This window comes from Aedes albopictus, chromosome 2 (assembly GCF_035046485.1).
Source record: "Aedes albopictus strain Foshan chromosome 2, AalbF5, whole genome shotgun sequence".
NCBI lineage: Eukaryota > Metazoa > Arthropoda > Insecta > Diptera > Culicidae > Aedes > Aedes albopictus.
Window position 1 is genome coordinate 248,330,243 of NC_085137.1, and position 18,033 is coordinate 248,348,275.

At 39.9% G+C, this 18,033-nt stretch overlaps 2 protein-coding genes across 6 annotated transcripts in view; one reads left to right on the forward strand and one right to left on the reverse strand.

The window, feature by feature from the left end:
* The window catches only part of LOC134288002 (craniofacial development protein 2-like), a 366,803-nt gene that overhangs the window by 66,368 nt on the left and 282,402 nt on the right, over positions 1 to 18,033 (reverse strand). The gene's annotated exons all lie outside the window — the stretch shown is intronic.
* On the forward strand, positions 7 to 16,334 carry LOC109424450 (protein croquemort). Of its 5 annotated transcripts, none has more exons than XM_019699583.3 (6): positions 7 to 235; positions 9,487 to 9,850; positions 9,919 to 10,224; positions 14,509 to 15,308; positions 15,366 to 15,456; positions 15,516 to 16,334. In XM_019699583.3, exons 2-6 carry the CDS (start codon positions 9,725 to 9,727, stop codon positions 15,654 to 15,656), a joined length of 1,464 nt encoding a protein of 487 aa, XP_019555128.3. In that variant the 5' UTR covers positions 7 to 235; positions 9,487 to 9,724; the 3' UTR covers positions 15,657 to 16,334. The 5 variants fall into 5 exon arrangements, with proteins under 5 accessions (XP_019555128.3, XP_019555119.3, XP_019555137.3 ...); XM_019699574.3 differs by having other exon boundaries at positions 7 to 181; XM_019699592.3 differs by lacking the exon at positions 7 to 235 and adding an exon at positions 304 to 828.

An 18,033-nucleotide genomic window follows, 5' to 3' on the forward strand; every position in this document is an offset into this window, starting at 1 on the left:
GCAACAATCTGATGTTTGTGGGCTTTACTTCATTCACAGGCCAGCAGACGGGCTGTGTGTTGTGCATACACATATCTTTGACCGCCGCGCCGCTGTGTGAAACCCGTGAACGATTCGTGATTGCAAAAAGTTAGATTTGAATGCATCTTTTGTGAGCTCCAAGGGATGATTTGTTGAAATTGTGAGTAGTGAAGCGAATAGTCAACGTGTTGTATTGGCGCGTGATCACTAAATGGTAATAATATCAAGTCGTATATCGGCAATAACTTTGGCGTATCGTTAGTGCTAGTGAAAATAGAGTATTCAATGTAGTCAAAATTGAATGTAATGCAATTAAAATCCATGAAATGCGAACTGAGTTTGTGTGCTATATTGTGGTTTTGCAACTAAAGGATCAGGTCCAAAGCATGGATAGGAAATAAGAAGGCAATGCCACCAACGATGCAAATCATTGCGTAGCCCTGGCCAATATATTGAACTTATAATTGTTTGCGTTCGGTGTGAATGAGGCAAGGCAAATGCAAATCGTTCGTAGCTGCGAATAATGGAAGAATAATATGATTCATGGACAGTAGTGATCCTTCGATCTGAAAACATCGTTATCATCAATGGAAGCGAAAGTGATAAGATTGGGTTTATGAAAGAGTTGAACTTCGAGGACTGCGCAGTCAATGTGCAACATTCTATCAATAAGTCATGCTGAGCTAGTGCAAAAGCTCATCATCTATCTTGTAATCGTAATGCAATCAGTAGTGGAAGCAGTGAGTGGATTTGTAATTACGGAATACTTAAGCTATTGATTGCGTCTTTCAAGAGTTCATCAGATACGTATGTATTTATATCGCATTGTTTAAAGACGCCAACAATTCACATAGGAGTCCCAAGTAGCAGTATTTATCAATAATTTTTGGGTTCAAAAGAGATACAATTTTTGTTAGTGTTTGAGTGATAACAAATGATAAGAACGTTTGTCAGATACTTGTTTGTCTACTAAGGTTGCTTTCTAAAAATTTCATTAAAAAAATATAAAAAGCGCCAGTAATAGGACAATCTTTAAGATGGCTCTTCCAAAATCCAAACAATGATATCAATGGCTATCATCCGATGCCAAAATAAAAAAAAAGCACTGCATGCTGAAGAAGAATGTTTAAAGAATGAAACCTTAGAACTTATCACACTGAACTTTCCAGTTTCTGACGCAAAGTAAACCATTCATTCCATCGGAGATGTATATCGGACATTCCTTCATTCAGTTCGAGCTAGCCAAGGTCGTTTGGCACTAGATATTACCTGGGCAAGCCTGCACGGAAAAATATTAAAACCCAAAGAATAAGTTTTAAAAACTCAAATTTGGCTAAACTGCTTTTAGTTTTAACTCAAAGTTGGGTTGTTTTCTCCCTCGCCCCACCGCAATGTTGTCAAAAACAAAGAGAGAAGCACCGACGCATCCGCTGCTCTTCCGTGGAAGAAGCCAAATTTGGGTTTTCTTGAGTTAACCCAAATTTGCGTCATTTGAGGCCTCCGTTGGGTGAAAATAACTTACCAGTGGGTTAATTTTTTTGCCGCTCTCAAACGAGAACTACTCACTCACCACTTTCGCTGTTTGACGCAAATTTGAGTTATTCCACGGAAGACCGGGATTGCGTCAAAACAACTTAAATTTGGGTTGATTTGTAGTTCCGTGTGAGAAGTTTGCTAGTATGGTAGTATGCTAGTAGGTGAACAGGTACACCGGTTGCAGCCAAGCGATCGTTTACACATTATTGCTTACGCTTTTCCACTTCTTTTCTATAGGGTGAATGTACGAGTGATGGTGGGTGTTTCATTGGTTCGATTGGTAAACGAAGAGTAAGGATTTTTTTTTGTTGTCAAATAAAAAAAGACCGACCAGCTTAGAAAAAACGATCGCAAGTGTATCATTTTGCACATTTTCTCATAAATACAGTACACGGAACCGCCAAACTACCCAAAATTGAGTTCTTTTGACGCAATCCCATAGTTCCGCCCAATAAGCCAAATTTGAGTAAATCGATTAAACTCACACTAGGTAAATTGCCTTTACTTCCAGCAAAAAAAATATACTTAAGAGTAGGTAAATTCAACCCAAGACCCCCCCTCATTCAACCCAAATTTGAGTATACCTACATTTACTCAAAATTGGCTTATTGGGCTCAAGAACCCCCATTGGGTAGATGCATCTCTGTTTGTTTTTGACAACATCGGTGGGGGAAAAAGGGAAAACAACCTAATTTTGGGTAACTAGTTTATTCGATATACTCAGCTTTGAGTAAAATCGACCCAAAAATTAGGTAGTTTGATTTCTCCGTGTAGGGACCCGATTTTGTCAGCCCCTGGTAGCATTTTGGGCTGGCAAAATCGGTGCATTTTTTTAATCATTTTTTTTATTCATGAATAAGTGTTCTAAGCTCGTCACACACAGTAGCAGCAAGTAACCCCTCACGGAGATAGTTGGTGATGAGAATCCTCTATGATGAGATGAGCAGAAGTTATTTAGAAATGTCGATTCAGCAACGCTGTTTGTTTTGTTTTGTTTACAACAGCCTCTAACACTTGTCACAAAGCTAGATGTTCAAACTTGTTGGCTGAAAGTTTCTATAATATAGCTAAATCAATCAATGTTCAAACTTTGCTGTGGTACAAGTTGTTTTGCTTACGTTTGCTTATTATAGCCGAACTTTTTTTTCCAAGATCTGATGAAAAGTAATCTGATATGCATTGCAAAGTGTTGTGCTAATCATATCGGCAGAAGTGAATCAAGCAGCGGCAAAGGAAGTTGTTTCGAGAAGAGCAGCTGCAAAAGTTTCTTCATGAGTATGAGTTCTTGAAAGCAGAATTAATGTAGTATTATCTTTTTACTACATTTTCATATGCCATATTCGATAACAAAAACAAATATTTTTCTTCTTTATGGCTCTACGTCCCCACTGGGACTCAGCCTGTCTCGTTTCAACTTGGTGTTCTTTGAGCACTTCCACAGTTATTATTTGAACGGCTTTCTTTGCCTGTCATGTTTACTGTGAGGCAAGCGCAATGACACTCTATGCCCAGGGAGTCGAAAAAAAAATCCCGACCGGAACGGGAATCGAACCCGTTCACTAGGCTAACTGGAGACCACAAATGATTATAATTTGTTTAGTTTTTATTACAATACCATTCAAACGACGCATTCCTATAAACGATAAACATGTTCGTTTGGCACGTACCTACTTTGACAATTCTCAAGTAAATATTCAATGCTTCAGCATAGTGTATTTTTTTAGCATTTTACAGCAGAGCTGCTGAATCTTATACTTCTTGTCATGATATTTCTACTGGAATACAGCCTCCTCTCAGCTGATAGCAATTGTGGTCTACAGAAGACAGTTGAAGGCTGCGGAAGCGTAAATCATAACTTCTAGCTTTAGCTGTCAACGAATGAAAATGAAGCTTGATCTCTAAAAAAATCATTGTAGAAATTTCTGGAAAAATTACCAGAGGAATGACGTAATCCTCAAGGCATTCCTGAATGAATCCCGTAAGTAGTTTCTGCAAAAATCTTTACAGGAGCACCAGATAAATACCTTAAGTATTTTCTGAAACAATATTTACTGCAAACTCCGAAAAAATCCCTAGATGCAACCCTAGCGGAATTACTTGAGCAATTCCTGAAAATTCTCATTGCATTTTTTTAAGAAACCGGTGTTCCTGGAAAAGTACTGGGGAAATATCAGGAGCAGTTCCAGGATGAATCATAGCAGAGATAGGATGATAAATTCCAGCAAGTATTCGAGGTGAATTTCTAACCAGAATTTCAGAAGCAGCTTCAAGAGATTCTCGTATAGGAATAGGAATACCTACCCTGGAACCTAGGAAAAATCCCAAGAGGAACTCCCAGGAAATCCATAGAGGATGCCAAATCGGGAAATGTAATAGAGGAATCCTAGTGAAATCTCTAGATGAATTCCATTATGAGTAATAACCCAACAAACATTTTTGCTGTACAAGAGTAACACTCTTTAACAAGCTTTAGTTTAAGAAACTGTTATTCAGCTAGTTCTGTTTCTTGGGAACTGAGGGCATTCATAGAGGAAAATTTTTAGAAATTTCTTGAAGGATCCCTGAAGGAATTCCTGAAAAAAAAAACCCATGGGAAAATCCCAAGATTTATTCATAAGTAGGTCGGCACCAGAGGCACGGTCTCTTCCATTTGGGAAATTTGTGCCATCCGTGGATTTATTCATGGATGAATGAGCCAAGGGCTGAAAGTCTCTCAAATAAAGACAAATCAATCAATGGATGAGTAATTCATAATGGAATTATTGCAAAAATAACTACAGAAATCTCTCAATACATCACTAGATGAGTTCGTGTAGAAATTACTGGATAAAGTCCTGCATAAAAAATAGCAAGAATGTCTAGAGGAATCTCAGCTGTGTGAAGAATTAGCTTAAGTTAAAATTCACAAATATAAAGAAATTAAAAAAGGAATCTCAGCAGAAGTTTCTAAAAGAATTCAGAAAAAAAACTTCTGGAGGAATCACAGGAGGAATGTCTGGAAACATTTTATAGGGAAACATCTGAATGGATCGCTATATAATCTTGAAACAATTTCCGACCGGATTCTTGGAAAAACACCAGCAAAAATACCTACTAGAAGCGAAGCAGAAACTCTTGAAGGAATCGTCGCAAGAATTTCTGGAGGAATCCCACCACGTGCTCCTTAAAGGTTTTCAATGGATAAATCTGCTCGTGCAGATCCTCACAGCAATTCGTAAAGCATTCCAAGCAGGAAATCAACAACATAAATCTCATCATAACTTTCTGGAGTAATCCCAACAAGTAAACCTGGAGGAATCCCAGAGATGCAGGAAAGAAGAAATAAATTGATAGACTTATTGTAATCACAACAACAGGCAGCGTTTATTATTTGTTCCGTTTCGCTGTGGGATTTTCTAGTGTACCAATATCTAATCCTACAATAGCAAAACCATGCTGAGGAGGGCGTGTTCGATTCCCGGTTGACCCAGAAACGTTTCAAAATGGACATTTTCTAAATACACATCCAAAGTACAGAAAGTTTTCGTTCACAGGTCTGGCCGCGACAAGACGTTTAAAATATGCAAAAGTTATCATACAGCGGCACGCGTGTAAATCATAGGGGTGCCGTTGTCCGATGATCACTTTTGCACATTTTAAACGCCTTGTCATGCCCAGACCTGTGAACGAAAACATTCTGTACTTTGTACACGCAAAATTCAGCATACCCCATTAAATATTTTCCCCAAGAAGGCTGTTGATAAATCGGCTGATTGTTGCACCGACGCTTATGGAAGCTTAACACAGGGATCAATCGATTAATCATCAGATTAACTAGGGTGTTCCGGGTGACGGGTTCGATTCCCGGTCGGTCCAGGATCTTTTCGTAAAAGAAATTTCCTTGACTTCCTTGGGCATAGAGTATCTTCGTGCCTGCCACACGATATACGCATGCAAAATGGTCATTGGCAGAGGAAGCTCTCAGTTAATAACTGTGGAAGTGCTCATAGAACACTAAGCTGAGAAGCAGGCTTTGTCCCAATGAGGACGTTACGCCAAGAAGAGAGAGAGAGAGAGAGAGAGGGTGTTCCGATAAAAACCGGTCAAGTTGACGGATTAGTCGGTTGATAAGATTTTGACAAACTAAATTGACCTACAGCAACATATTAACCCTCTAATACCCAATCCCGCCTTTAGACGGGGTATAGTTTGAGCATTTTTGTAATTTTTGTTTCGTGGAAAATCAATTTTTTTATATTTTTGGTTGATATTTAGGACTGTTCTGTATATCTCAAAATGGTTTTTGGTGTATTTTAAAGCGTATTTATATTTTTTTTAAATCATTGAAAAATTGATGTTTCAATCACCTTTTAGAAGTCATTGTTTACTTTGTATTGAATCGCTACAATTAACATATTTTAAATTTTTCCCAAATCATTCTATCCTTGTTTAATAATTTAAGGGAATCGAATATACTCTAAAATTATTTTTCTTAAAATTACACGGAAAATAAAATTATCAGTGAAAAAAATTCAAAATAATAATATTTCAACAATAATCATAAAATCTCAAAATGTTTTCATCTCAAAAAATCCGTTCCCCAAATTGGCTTCCAGGAAAAATATAAAAGTGTGGGGATGTTCAAAAATAAAAATTAGAAAAATCAAAAACTGAAATTCACGAAATCGAGAATTAAAAAGAATCATCTTCCAAAACATGTTTAAATCGATTTTAGATGACGAAAAATGATATTTAGATCAAAATCAAAAATTTGGGTATTAGAGGGTTAATCAACCGATTGCATAGGTTGTTAATTTTAATCGGGCGATTCGTAGGTCAATCCCTTTGTAACGCTCCCATAAGCGTCGGTGCAGCAATTGGCAGATTTATTGACCGACTTAAGGGGCCATTAGACTGTTTGTCATTGTGACAAATATTTGCCGTTAAAGTCCGACATTTATCCAAGGTTGCCATGATTCAGGCTGTGTTGGTCATTTGTTGGTCTTGTTTGGCCAAATATTTGTCACGTCTAATGGGACCTTTAATCAAAATATTGTTTAATGGGGTATTTGTAGTTCCGTGTCAAAAAATGAGCTCAATCCATCAAAGCAAACCATAGTTACAGACTCTCAAAATTAGCCATCTATATATCTATCTATATATATAAAAATGAATTTCTGTCTGTCTGTCTGTCTGTCTGACCGCTATGGATTCGGAAACTACTGAACCGATCGGTGTGAAATTTTGTATGTGGGTGCTGTTGGGACCGCGGAAGGTTCTTAGCTTGGTGCGGGACCTCTCCGGTCTTTGGAACGGAGGGCTCCCATACAGATGACTTTGCGGGGGACGTCCCTATGAAGCTGTACGTCAAAAACACAGTAGGCAGGCAGTACGACGTTTGCCGGGACAGCTAGCATATATATAAATGCAGCGGCATACGTGGGACCGCGCATAACTTGCGAACGGACGGTCAGATTCGGGTCGTCTTAGTTTTGTTCAGTTAGTTTTCACCCAAGGAAGGTTTATGAGGTGAGAAACATGAAAAAAATGAGAGATTTTGGAAATCGGGTTTTTATTCATTTTGAATGGGGACTTGAACTTGGCTAGGGACGTGAAACGTCAAAAAACGCAGTAGGCAAGACAAAGTTTGCCGGGTACAGCTAGTCTATCTATATATATAAAAATGGATTTCCGTCTGTCTGTCTGTCTGTCTGTCTGACCGCTATGGATTCGAAAACTACTGGACCGATCGATGTGAAATTTTGTATGTGGGTATTTTTGGGGCCGGGGAAGGTTCTTAGCTTGGTGCGGGACCTCTCCGATCTCTGGAACGGGGGGCTCCCATACAGATGACTTCGCCGGGACGTCCCTATAGAGCTGCATGTCAAAAAACACAGTAGGCAGGCAGAACGACGTTTGCCGGGACAGCTAGTCTATATATATATAAAAATGGATTTCCGTCTGTCTGTCTGTCTGTCTGTCTGTCTGTCTGTCTGTCTGTCTGTCTGTCTGTCTGTCTGACCGCTATGCATTCGGAAACTACTGAACCGATCGGCTTCAAATTTTGTATGCAGGGGGGTTTTGGACCGGGGAAGGTTCTTAGCCTGGTGTGAGACCTTTCCGGTCTCTGGAACGGGGGGCTCCCATACAGATGACTTCGCGGGGGACGTCCCTATTGAGCTGCATGTCAAAAACACAGTAGGCAGGCAGTACGACGTTTGCCGGGACAGCTAGTCTATATATATAAAAATGAATTTCTGTCTGTCTGTCTGTCGGTCTGTCTGTCTGTCTGTCTGTCTGTCTGACCGCTATGGATTCGAAAACTACTGGACCGATCGGCGTGAAATTTTGTATGTGGATGCTGTTGGGGCCGGGGAAGGTTCTTAGCTTGGTGTGAGACCTCTCCGGTCTCTGGAACGGGGGACTCCCATACAGATGACTTCGCCGGGGACGTCCCTTTGGAGCTGTTTGTCAAAAAAAACAGTAGGCAGGCAGTACAGGGCAATATGACGTTTGCCGGTTCAGCTAGTTATATATAAAAATGAATTTCTGTCTGTCTGTCTGACCGTTATGGATTCGAAAACTACTGGACCGATCGGTGTGAAATTTTGTATGTGAGTATTTTTGGGGCCGGGGAAGGTTCTTAGCTTGGTGCGGGACCTCTCCGGTCTCTGGAACGGAGGGTTCCCATACAGATGACTTTGCGGGGGACGTCCCTATGGAGCTGTACGTAAAAAAAGACAGTAGGCAGGCAGTACGACGTTTGCCGGGACAGCTAGTTTTGTATAAAAATCGGTGTTTGTCCGATCAATTATGCACCACAGTGTATATTGCAGAATAATAAATAAAATGGGTCCATCAACTTGTTTACATGTGGTATTTTAAGCCACACTACTGCCATTGCTGACGCACTAACCCTAATAATAAGCTTCAATCTCAAGAGTCAACTACAGGACAGGCGATGTGATGTGATGTTCTACTAGTTACTTACATAAGGAATGATAAATCCAAGTCATCAGCAATCATTGCGGTAATTGAGAGGTTGCAACACGAAATCGATTACATTGTTCATATAATTTACGAATGAATGGATCTCAAAGCTGATTTATCACAATGAGTGTGGCAATGGGTCAATATAGCCCAGGCGGTAAACCCGCGGCTATTTAGCCAGACCATGCTTTTAAGAGTGGCGGGTTCCAGACAGTTCAAGATCTTTAAAAAAAAATATTCCTCGAAGCTGAGAAGAAGGCTTTGTCCCAGTAGGAACGTAACATTATGAAGAAGAAGAGTGTGGTGATGACATATGAATGACAATGTGCTAAAAACTAACAATTCCAAGAAATTGTCTTAACTGACTTTAAAAAGCACCGATATGTGTTGATAGAATGCAGAAAATGATAAAATCGATCATACTTCTTTTTCTTGTCATTAACCAATGCTTGCAACACATCGGAGATGCATTACAAGAATCGAAGACTAAGACCCACAACTTCAAATGATAAACTGTCTAAGTAGGTATGCTGTACTGCATTTAAACACCCTACATTTATTCAAACAACGATCGAACGACAAAACCGCGCGAGTTCCATAGCACAAGCCCTATCAGTTGACATAATTTGTTGAACGCACACAACTGGCCTTTTGTGCATGAACAGGAAAGAGCGTTGAATGTTCGATAGCTATTTCTGCTCGCATGTTGATGGCCGGTATAGATTATCATAAACAAATTGAATTAATTTGTGACAGTTTAAAAAACAATTTACAAAATGTTTTATTTTGATTAGAGAGAAGCAAATTATACATTAGACATGGTCACATCTACTTATTGCATTCTGTACCAATCAACAATATATGTAGGTACATCCGAATCGGCGCATCGATTTCACCATGATTCATTTATTCAAGCATCAGCTGCAATCAACAATTTTGCCTTTTTTCATTCCATTGCAGAACCCACCCCAACAGCTGTGCATCTGTAACCTGATTCTAGAACGGCAGCCATTCACCATGCTGTGTGTGATATAGCACCAACGCCATTGGCAGTGAACAAACGAGCGCACATTAAACCAGTCTTCTTTATTCGCGCTGTAGGAACTTTACCATCTCTCAAGCGCAATTGCAGTGAGTTGCAGTCAGTAGTTATCACCTCTATATCAGTTGAAAGGAACAAAGTAGAGCAAGCTCCAAAATGTGTTCGTGTTGTTCCGATATGCAAAAGAAGCTCGTATCCTTCGGGTGTTCAGCATTCCTGATACTGTTTGCAATCATTTTGGGCACGTTATGGCCGTCGATGTCTTCTAAGCTATTGCGAGATGTAAGATTTGATTATATGTAAATGGAAAAAGGTCTTTGTAACTAAACGTTTTCAAATTCTACCCGCAGAAACTAGTAATCAAAAATGGATCCGTCAACTACCAGAACTGGATCCGGACTCCAATTCCGATGTACCTGGAAGTGTATCTGTTCAACTGGACCAATCCAGAGGACCTGGACAAGTTCCCCGCGGTGAAGCCCCATTTCGAAGAGATGGGTCCTTACGTGTTTCACGAAGTTCACGACCGGGTCAATCTGCAGTGGAACGATAACAACACGGTTACGTTCAATCAACGGCGGACGTGGAACTTTGAACCTGAACTGTCGCGGGGATCACTCGACGATACTGTGACTAATCTGAACGTTATTTCATTGGTAAGTTAATTACAAAATGACTAATTTCCTTGTGATGGACGGCGATCATTATCGCATTTGATGTGCCCTTCGCAGTAATTTCCATCTTGTTTAAATACTTTTTATACTGAAATCGACGTAGGTACTCCTATTCAAGTGATCAATAATTTGCAGCAGAATGCTGTTCGAGCCCGTATGAAGTTGATAATCAAAATTAACTTGTTTTCTCGATCAGCCTAGATAGCTGTGTAGTGTCGGTAGCGGTTGTCTCAATTGGCTAAGAATAACACCACGGACCGCCTGTTCCAGTGGTAAGAGTCCACTAAACAAGTGACCGCGTCTATCGTTCGGTTTATTTACCGCATGATGAACAATCCCCTACGGATGCTTTCAAACAAGTCATCGCATACTGAACTTCAAAAGGCCTTCTGCTAATTATTGGTAGTGACACTATTGCTCATTATATCATCTGGGGCAGTTCAGATATTAACTTGAGAGGCTCCAGTTTGATGGTGTACTTAAGTAGTACAGATCTTGCATTATGAATGGATTGGGATCTTGCAAGATCTTGCATTACTTAACATACGCAACCGCCCAACCTTCATGGTATCTGCTAGATAGGAAGTGTTAGACATAACGCTTTGCGCTAGTAGAATTAAGGACTGTTCAATTTATAAAACGGACAACTTGCTTGCGCGATATCTTTTTTATTTTTCAGTATATTCATTATCAGTTTTTTGCATAACTTTCTATAGCTATTCTCGAATGTAGGAAAAATATAACATTAGGCAAAATGTTCTTTATTGTGTAACTGAAGCGGTTTTCGTAAAACATAAATAAAAACCTATTTCTCAAAATTCGACATAACTTTCCACATACTTAACATGCACATTTTCAAGAAGTTTTCAATGTATTGGAATCTTATACTATTCTACCAAAGGTAAAGCTCAATAGTTGGGCAGTAATAATACACCAATAATTCTCCAGCTTGATATAGTAAGTTGCCTTGTTTTCATAGAAATTATTAAAAAATGTTCATTTAAGTCCTGTGTTGCAATAGCATCACCGATTCGGCTGAAAATTTGTCCAGAGTAGTAGAATATTGCTCTCTGAATGATACGGAAGAAAAATTTACTTTAAATTGCATTTTTGATCAAAAATTTAACTCATAAAGATGGTCATATTAAAATAATTCATATATTTTGCTCCATTGATGCAGATTTTCGACTCTAGCGAATCTTGTTTTCATTTATTTCCAACAAAGTTGGTCCTATGTTATTGTACACCTTATTTAATAATATTCGGATGCAATTTTTTTTATTTCCAACATCATTGTTATGCAATATTTGCATTAGGTTGCATTGTTATTTGGAAGAACCTTCCAAAAACGAAACTGTTTTGATTACTGTGTCTGTAAAGACCCACAGTAACCAAACCAGCAATGCTATTAAGAAGCAGTTTTCAGCATTTAAAACCACATTATTCCTACTTTCGACTGAATGCATGAAAAAAATGTTTATTTAATATTTTCATACTCTTTTTGCTTTGCCATTGAATTTTATTCAAAAATTTGAAAATCACTTGAGACTTTAATATCTCATTAACTAATTTTCCAATTGAGTTTAAATTTCGCCAGAATGTTTATTACTCATGCTGCTGCAGCATGGCACATACTTTTCTGATATTAAAAACGATATACTGTATGTGAACAGTAATGTTATATATATTTTCAATTTTCAGCAATCGAAAAATTGACCTTATTTAACACCTGACCGATTTTCCATAAAATAAAACTATTTTTATTCGATACAAAAATTATTACCATAATGAGAGATGATGTACTGAACAACGAAGCAAGGGTGGTTAAATTTGAACTACGCATCTTCTTTTTATAGCCTTGTAAAGTTGTCCGTTTTATAAATTGAACAGTCCTTAGACACGAGCTGACCTATTGGCATGTGTTAGATGAAGAATCTTTATTCGTTATCTTTTTTGAACATTTAAATGTTACTTCACAAACTTTGCGTTTCAGGAATCCCCGGTCAACAAACTGGGATATCTTTACTGATTTGGTTGCGGCCAAATTTCATGGATACTCACCATCCATTGACACTCCAAGCGATATAGATGATGCCGTTGATACTACAACGACCTTCATCATGGAAGCTTTTGAAGAAGCATGCCTTCTACAGTCTGTGAAGATCACAACAGAAACCCCTCGGTGGAACTCTGATCTGGCGAAACTTTGGAAACAATGTAAAAAGAGTTGGAACAGACGACGTTCGGCTGGTTCGGAGGCTTTTAGTTCGGCTCGCAAGACCTACAGTAAAACTCTCCGGTCTGTTGAACGATTCGGCTGGAAAAACCTTTGTACGAATGTTTCCAGTTTGAGTAAAGTCAGCCTTGCGAAATCTAAGGATTTTCGAGTGAACGAACTTCGTTTGCCGAATGGCGATTGCACTTCCTCTGATGATTAAGTTCTGGATTGTTTATTCAGCAAGCAGTTCCCTGGATGTGTGGATAAGTATTGCATCTTCGAATGAACTTGATGTCTTTTCTTGTAGTTATGATTCCCTGGCTTCGGCTCGGAGTATTGTAACTATAGAATCAATTAAATGGGCACTTAATAGCTTTGAACCTTTGAAATCTCCTGGGGCAGATGGGATTTATCCTATTTTGCTTCAGAAGGGATTTAATGACATCAAACATGTTTTGAAAAAAAATACTTGTTTGCAGTTTTGCTACAGGGTATGGTCGTACTTCGTATGAAGAAGCAAAGAGTTTCAGACCTATCAGTTTGACATCTTTTCTTCTGAAATGCTTAGAACGCATTGTGGATCATCACATGCGTGGCCAACGTGCCTCTTCATGTGAACCAACATGACTACCAATCTGGCAAGTCCACTGTGACTCTTTTACATAAGGTTGCTTACGATATCGAGAAAGCATTCGCTCAAAAGCAATCTTGTTTGGGTGTTTTCTCAGTTATCGAGGGTGCCTTTGACAACGTGCGTTTCAATGCCATATTGGAAGCAGCACGGAGTCATGAAATCAAAATGTTTTTTAATAAATTTTAATACCCGGGAACCTATTCAAAAATCAGTTACTTCAATGATAAATACCAATTCTAACGTTATGCTGATGGATTCACTTTGTGTTTTTATTACATTTGAGGGGGGTTAGAAGCAAAGAGGTTTAAGTGACAAAACCCCACTTTCGAGAAAATAGGGTTTAAAGTTTTTCACCAATGTTCAATCCCATACAAAAAGTGTGTAGTGTCAAAATGAACCCAATTTTCTCCGATTTATTGTTTTTCTAATAGTTTTTCTAATCATCGTAAAAATAATCCTAAAAAAGTTTCTAAAAGCTTGAAAACTGAAGAATTTGATGATATGCTCAGCTCAAAATCGTCAAAATGATCACTTACACCCCTTTCATTTTGGGCCCCTCACTTGTCCATAGAGAAGGAAACAAGGGTGAAACTTAAAACGCGTTTTTCTCAGTTTGCTGTTTTGGAACAAGGGATAACTATGCTGCACACGGTAGTTCAGACGAAATACAAGAGGTGGTCCATGTGTTCGGAGTCGGCTACCGACTCCGATTTGATATTCCAAGTGCTTGCAGGACATTTTCCCAAAATCATTGAAAAACAGATGGTCCGGCCTGAATTAACGCCGACCAGTTATGCTTGGAAACCTGTTCGCCATCCATTTCGGAACGTTTTGCTTTTCTCGTACCGTAAGTGTACCTACTGGAAAGGCTGTATGTCGGCGGCTCCCTTCGTCCAAGCCCCAACATCGACTGGGAGTGTGGTTGACCTCGGAAGCACAGGTATGAAATTCCAATGGAGTGGGGTGAGGGGTTGCTACGGATACACTCCGGCCTGGTTCTACATATGCTCCTTAGCACAAGTCTTCTTTTAGAACAGTCCAATAACTCCACGTTTTACGATACACCAACACAAAACTTAACATATAACGTTTATTAAAATAACTATTTACAACAGACTACATTTTATAAATTGTCATGCAAAGGTCTTCGACGACCACTTGCTCCGTGTGAAATTATCTTACAACTAAAGCCAGATATTCTAAGGATTTCCTCTGCTACAAGGTCAGTCTGATGAGTAAACTATGATATTATCAGTTTGGTTGATCTCTCTTCCTATTGCCCGATACAGGCTTTCAGGGTTGTATCCTAGGGTGGGCGATCTTAGTCCTGATCGCTATATGTTTACTACAAAAACATTTTCAGAGGTTAATCCGCGTTAAACCGATTATTCAATCATTCTTCTTCTAATTACAGAACGCAGCGTATTTTACTCGGGACTCCTCAGCATTGGTTAAGTTCGGTGTCAACAAAATTTTAGAGTTTTATGGCTCACTTGTTTGGGAAAAGAAACCGGTCCGTAAGCTGCTGTTCGAAGGACTAGATGATCCTATGCTGGAACTACTGAAAAGTCTGAATACCTCTAAAATTAATATCCCCTTCGATAAATTCGGCTGGTTTGTGGACAGAAATCTGAGCGACACGTATGATGGATCTTTCACAATGAAAACGGGTGCCGATTCGTTGGAAAACACTGGAATGCTAACCTTGTGGAACGGAGAGAGTAATACCGGCATGTACCGTGGAGAGTGTGGCGAAGTCAGAGGAACTACCGGCGAACTGTGGCCTGTGAGTCACAATTTGAAGACGAATGTGACCATCTTTGCTTCGGACGTCTGCCGGTCGCTAACGCTACAGTACGGGGAACAGATTACTATACATGATGTGGAAGGTAGCAAATACGTTGGCGATGAGCGGGTGTTCGATAACGGAACAATGTTTCCGGAAGCAGCCTGCTGGTGTAATTCCGACCATTGTCCGGATGTTAAATCTGGCGTTTTCGATGCTTCAGCGTGTAAATACGGATCGCCGACATTTGTTTCGTATCCTCATTTTTACCTGGCGGATCCTTCATATCTGGACTCAGTCAGCGGATTGAGCCCTAATAAATCTAAGCACCAGTTCTATATTGCTATGGAGCCGCATACCGGCATTCCATTGGATGTCCGCGCCCAGCTGCAAATTAACATGCATATGCAGCCAATCAAGGGATATAAGTAAGACGACGAGGGTCGACATGACTGAGAACATTTATCGAATTTTCCATTTTCCAGAATGTACGATAAGCTCCCAAATATGATGGTACCCATGATGTGGTTCACTCAACGCGCAACACTGACCCCAGAGTTGGCGGATCAAGCCAAGGTAGGTTACATATCCTAGGGTTACAACCGCTTCTTCACAACACTTTCATTTCCTTTCAGATGGCTCTGGTACTCCCAGCGTTAGGCATCTACATCGCCATTTTCTTCGGCACGACGGGAACCATCCTGGTAGGAGTCTTCAGCTATATTTGCATACGTAAATGGAGCTCCCAGGTACCGTACGAAGAACTGCTGCGATGAGAAGCCGCTGTTGCTGAAGCCTTGCCAACGACGATTGATAGCGAAGACAACAACATCGGCATCGATGTCGACCATGATCTCACATTTAACGGAAAAATGTGCGGGCATTCTGAATAGTATAGATAGTAGAGTAAACATAGATCCGTGTTGATGAATCCGTTGTATCCAAACGAACTGTCAAAATCTGTATCCAAACGAGCATGCCGTCACGATTTGGACAACATCAATGGAGCGCATGACGTCATATTCAACCGTCTCACTCTTGAAAATTACTACTTACACGCTTGAAACATTTTAGTTAGCGGTGTCCGCGGATCTATATTTACTCTACTATCTATACTGAATAGCTACCACCAATACACCTCCTGCTGGGATGTGAAGTGCCTTAACGTGATAATCATAAGTCGTAGGTGCAGTCGCATTTGCTCATAACTTCAACTTTTAGGGTTTGCGGATAGATATTTTTTTCCTCAAGTGGTGAATTTACATAGTTGACAGAGATTGAAGATTATAATACCAGTTGACAATGATTTTGAGTCTGAGAACGATTGAGATAGTAACAGTGCCAATTATAGTTTATCATTAGAAGCTTCAGAGTTGTAAAAAATAGCTACGAAATACTTCTGGTCTGTTACCAAAACACACATTAGTTAGGACTAATAAAATAAAATCAATATATTCATATGTATTACACTGTTGAAAGAACGCCTAACAAATACAGCCAGCACAGGAAACCGTCATTCTCAATAAAAAAACTACGATAATTATCCACCATTGCTGTGTTTTTACGTGGATACCTCTTGTTGGGTTACAATTAGCTCCGTTGAATCTACACCGGCTGGAGAATCCTTCTCCACTTGACTGTGTCCTGGGCTAATTGGATCCACTCCCCAAGACATTAAATACCATTTTGTCCTCTTCAACTGCAAGCAGTATTTAATACAGCATGCTAAACTTTTCAATTGTTAAGAAAAATGAAGAAAGTAAAGAAAGCGAACGATGAATTCAGCTACCGGACGACCCGACAGCGAAACAAGGGCTATGATTGGAAACACGCTCCGACATAATCGACGTTATCAGGACCAAACATAACATCGACTCTGAACACTACCTGATGATGGTCAGGCTGCGCCCAAACTTCTCCGTCGTCAACAATGCAATGTACGGTACCGGCGACCGCTACGGTACGACTTAGAGCGACTGAAGCGCCTCAGCATACGCGCAGAATCTCGAGTTAACATTGCAGGACGAAAGCAAGCTTGATGTGGCCCCTCAGGAAGACTGTTGTCGCACAGCAAAAGTCACCATAACCAACGTTCAAACTTTTCCCTATTTTCGTGCACCTCAATATATATAACCCCTTAATTAAGTTTGAGATTGTACAATAATGCTACATATGGTCGAATTTGTCCCTTGGTGGGACCCTCCTGGCTACACCACTGATCCATCACCTGAAAAGCTTTGGATTTAATCACATTTCCACATGTAGAATCGAACAAAATAGTCTTGTTGAAACTCCCTTCCCTTGTCAGAAAAATTGGCTCACCGAAAAACATCAATAACAATGATAAAAGACTTTTGATTGTTCACAACCACCAGCACAGTTTAGTGGTGAGCGAACTCCAGTATCTTGGATCTCATCCACGCCTCCGCAACCGCGATCGAGTGGCCAGTAGTGAATTCCATTTATTTGATCGATTCATCGTAGACCTCCACCAAAATGTCGTCAGCGAAGCCGACGATCTCCATCACCACCGGGAACTCTAACCTCTACACCTCGTCGTACATGACATTCCATAACAGGGTTCCAGAATGGAACCTTGCGGGACTCCTGAGGTTATGTGAAAGCACTTCCGATCCATCTCTGTGTCGTAAACTAGTACTCGTTTCTGGAAGTAGCTTCCAAGAATCTTGTACAGATACCCGGGTATCCCTAGACTTATAGTTTAAAGTGACGTTAATAAAAATGGCCTAGACACATGAGCGCATCGGCAATAGCCGCCCTACGAAAGGAGGTCAAGGACTAGGATCATGGCGCGGAAAAAAATCCTCGATGATCCCCTTCTCTGGAGATTGCTCTGTTTGAGCCAGTCTTGTAAACATTCGACATTTTTCACTAGGTACCTTCATTTCGTTGCCGCAGTCGAGTTTCAGCTTGCTTTGTTACATTCGTGCGCTACCGTTACCTCTTACACACAACACGAGCGGTAAAACGAAGTTCAATAAACATAAGAAAGCGTCGAATAATTGTCGTCTGACACGATGACATTTGTCTAATTCTAGCTTTTGCATATATTTTCAGCCAATTCCGATTATGAATGTTAATATTACTTTATTTTTGCATGTTGCATTGAATACGACACACATTAGGCCAACT

Excerpts from the sequence above, each read along its gene's own strand:
- LOC109424450 (XM_019699583.3), top strand. The coding sequence starts at position 9,725 with ATGTGTTCGTGTTGTTCCGATATGCAAAAGAAGCTCGTATCCTTCGGG. Across the intron at positions 9,851-9,918 it reads CTTCTAAGCTATTGCGAGAT|AAACTAGTAATCAAAAATGG; the intron begins GTAAGATTTGAT and ends TTCTACCCGCAG. Across the intron at positions 15,309-15,365 it reads CAGCCAATCAAGGGATATAA|AATGTACGATAAGCTCCCAA; the intron begins GTAAGACGACGA and ends TCCATTTTCCAG.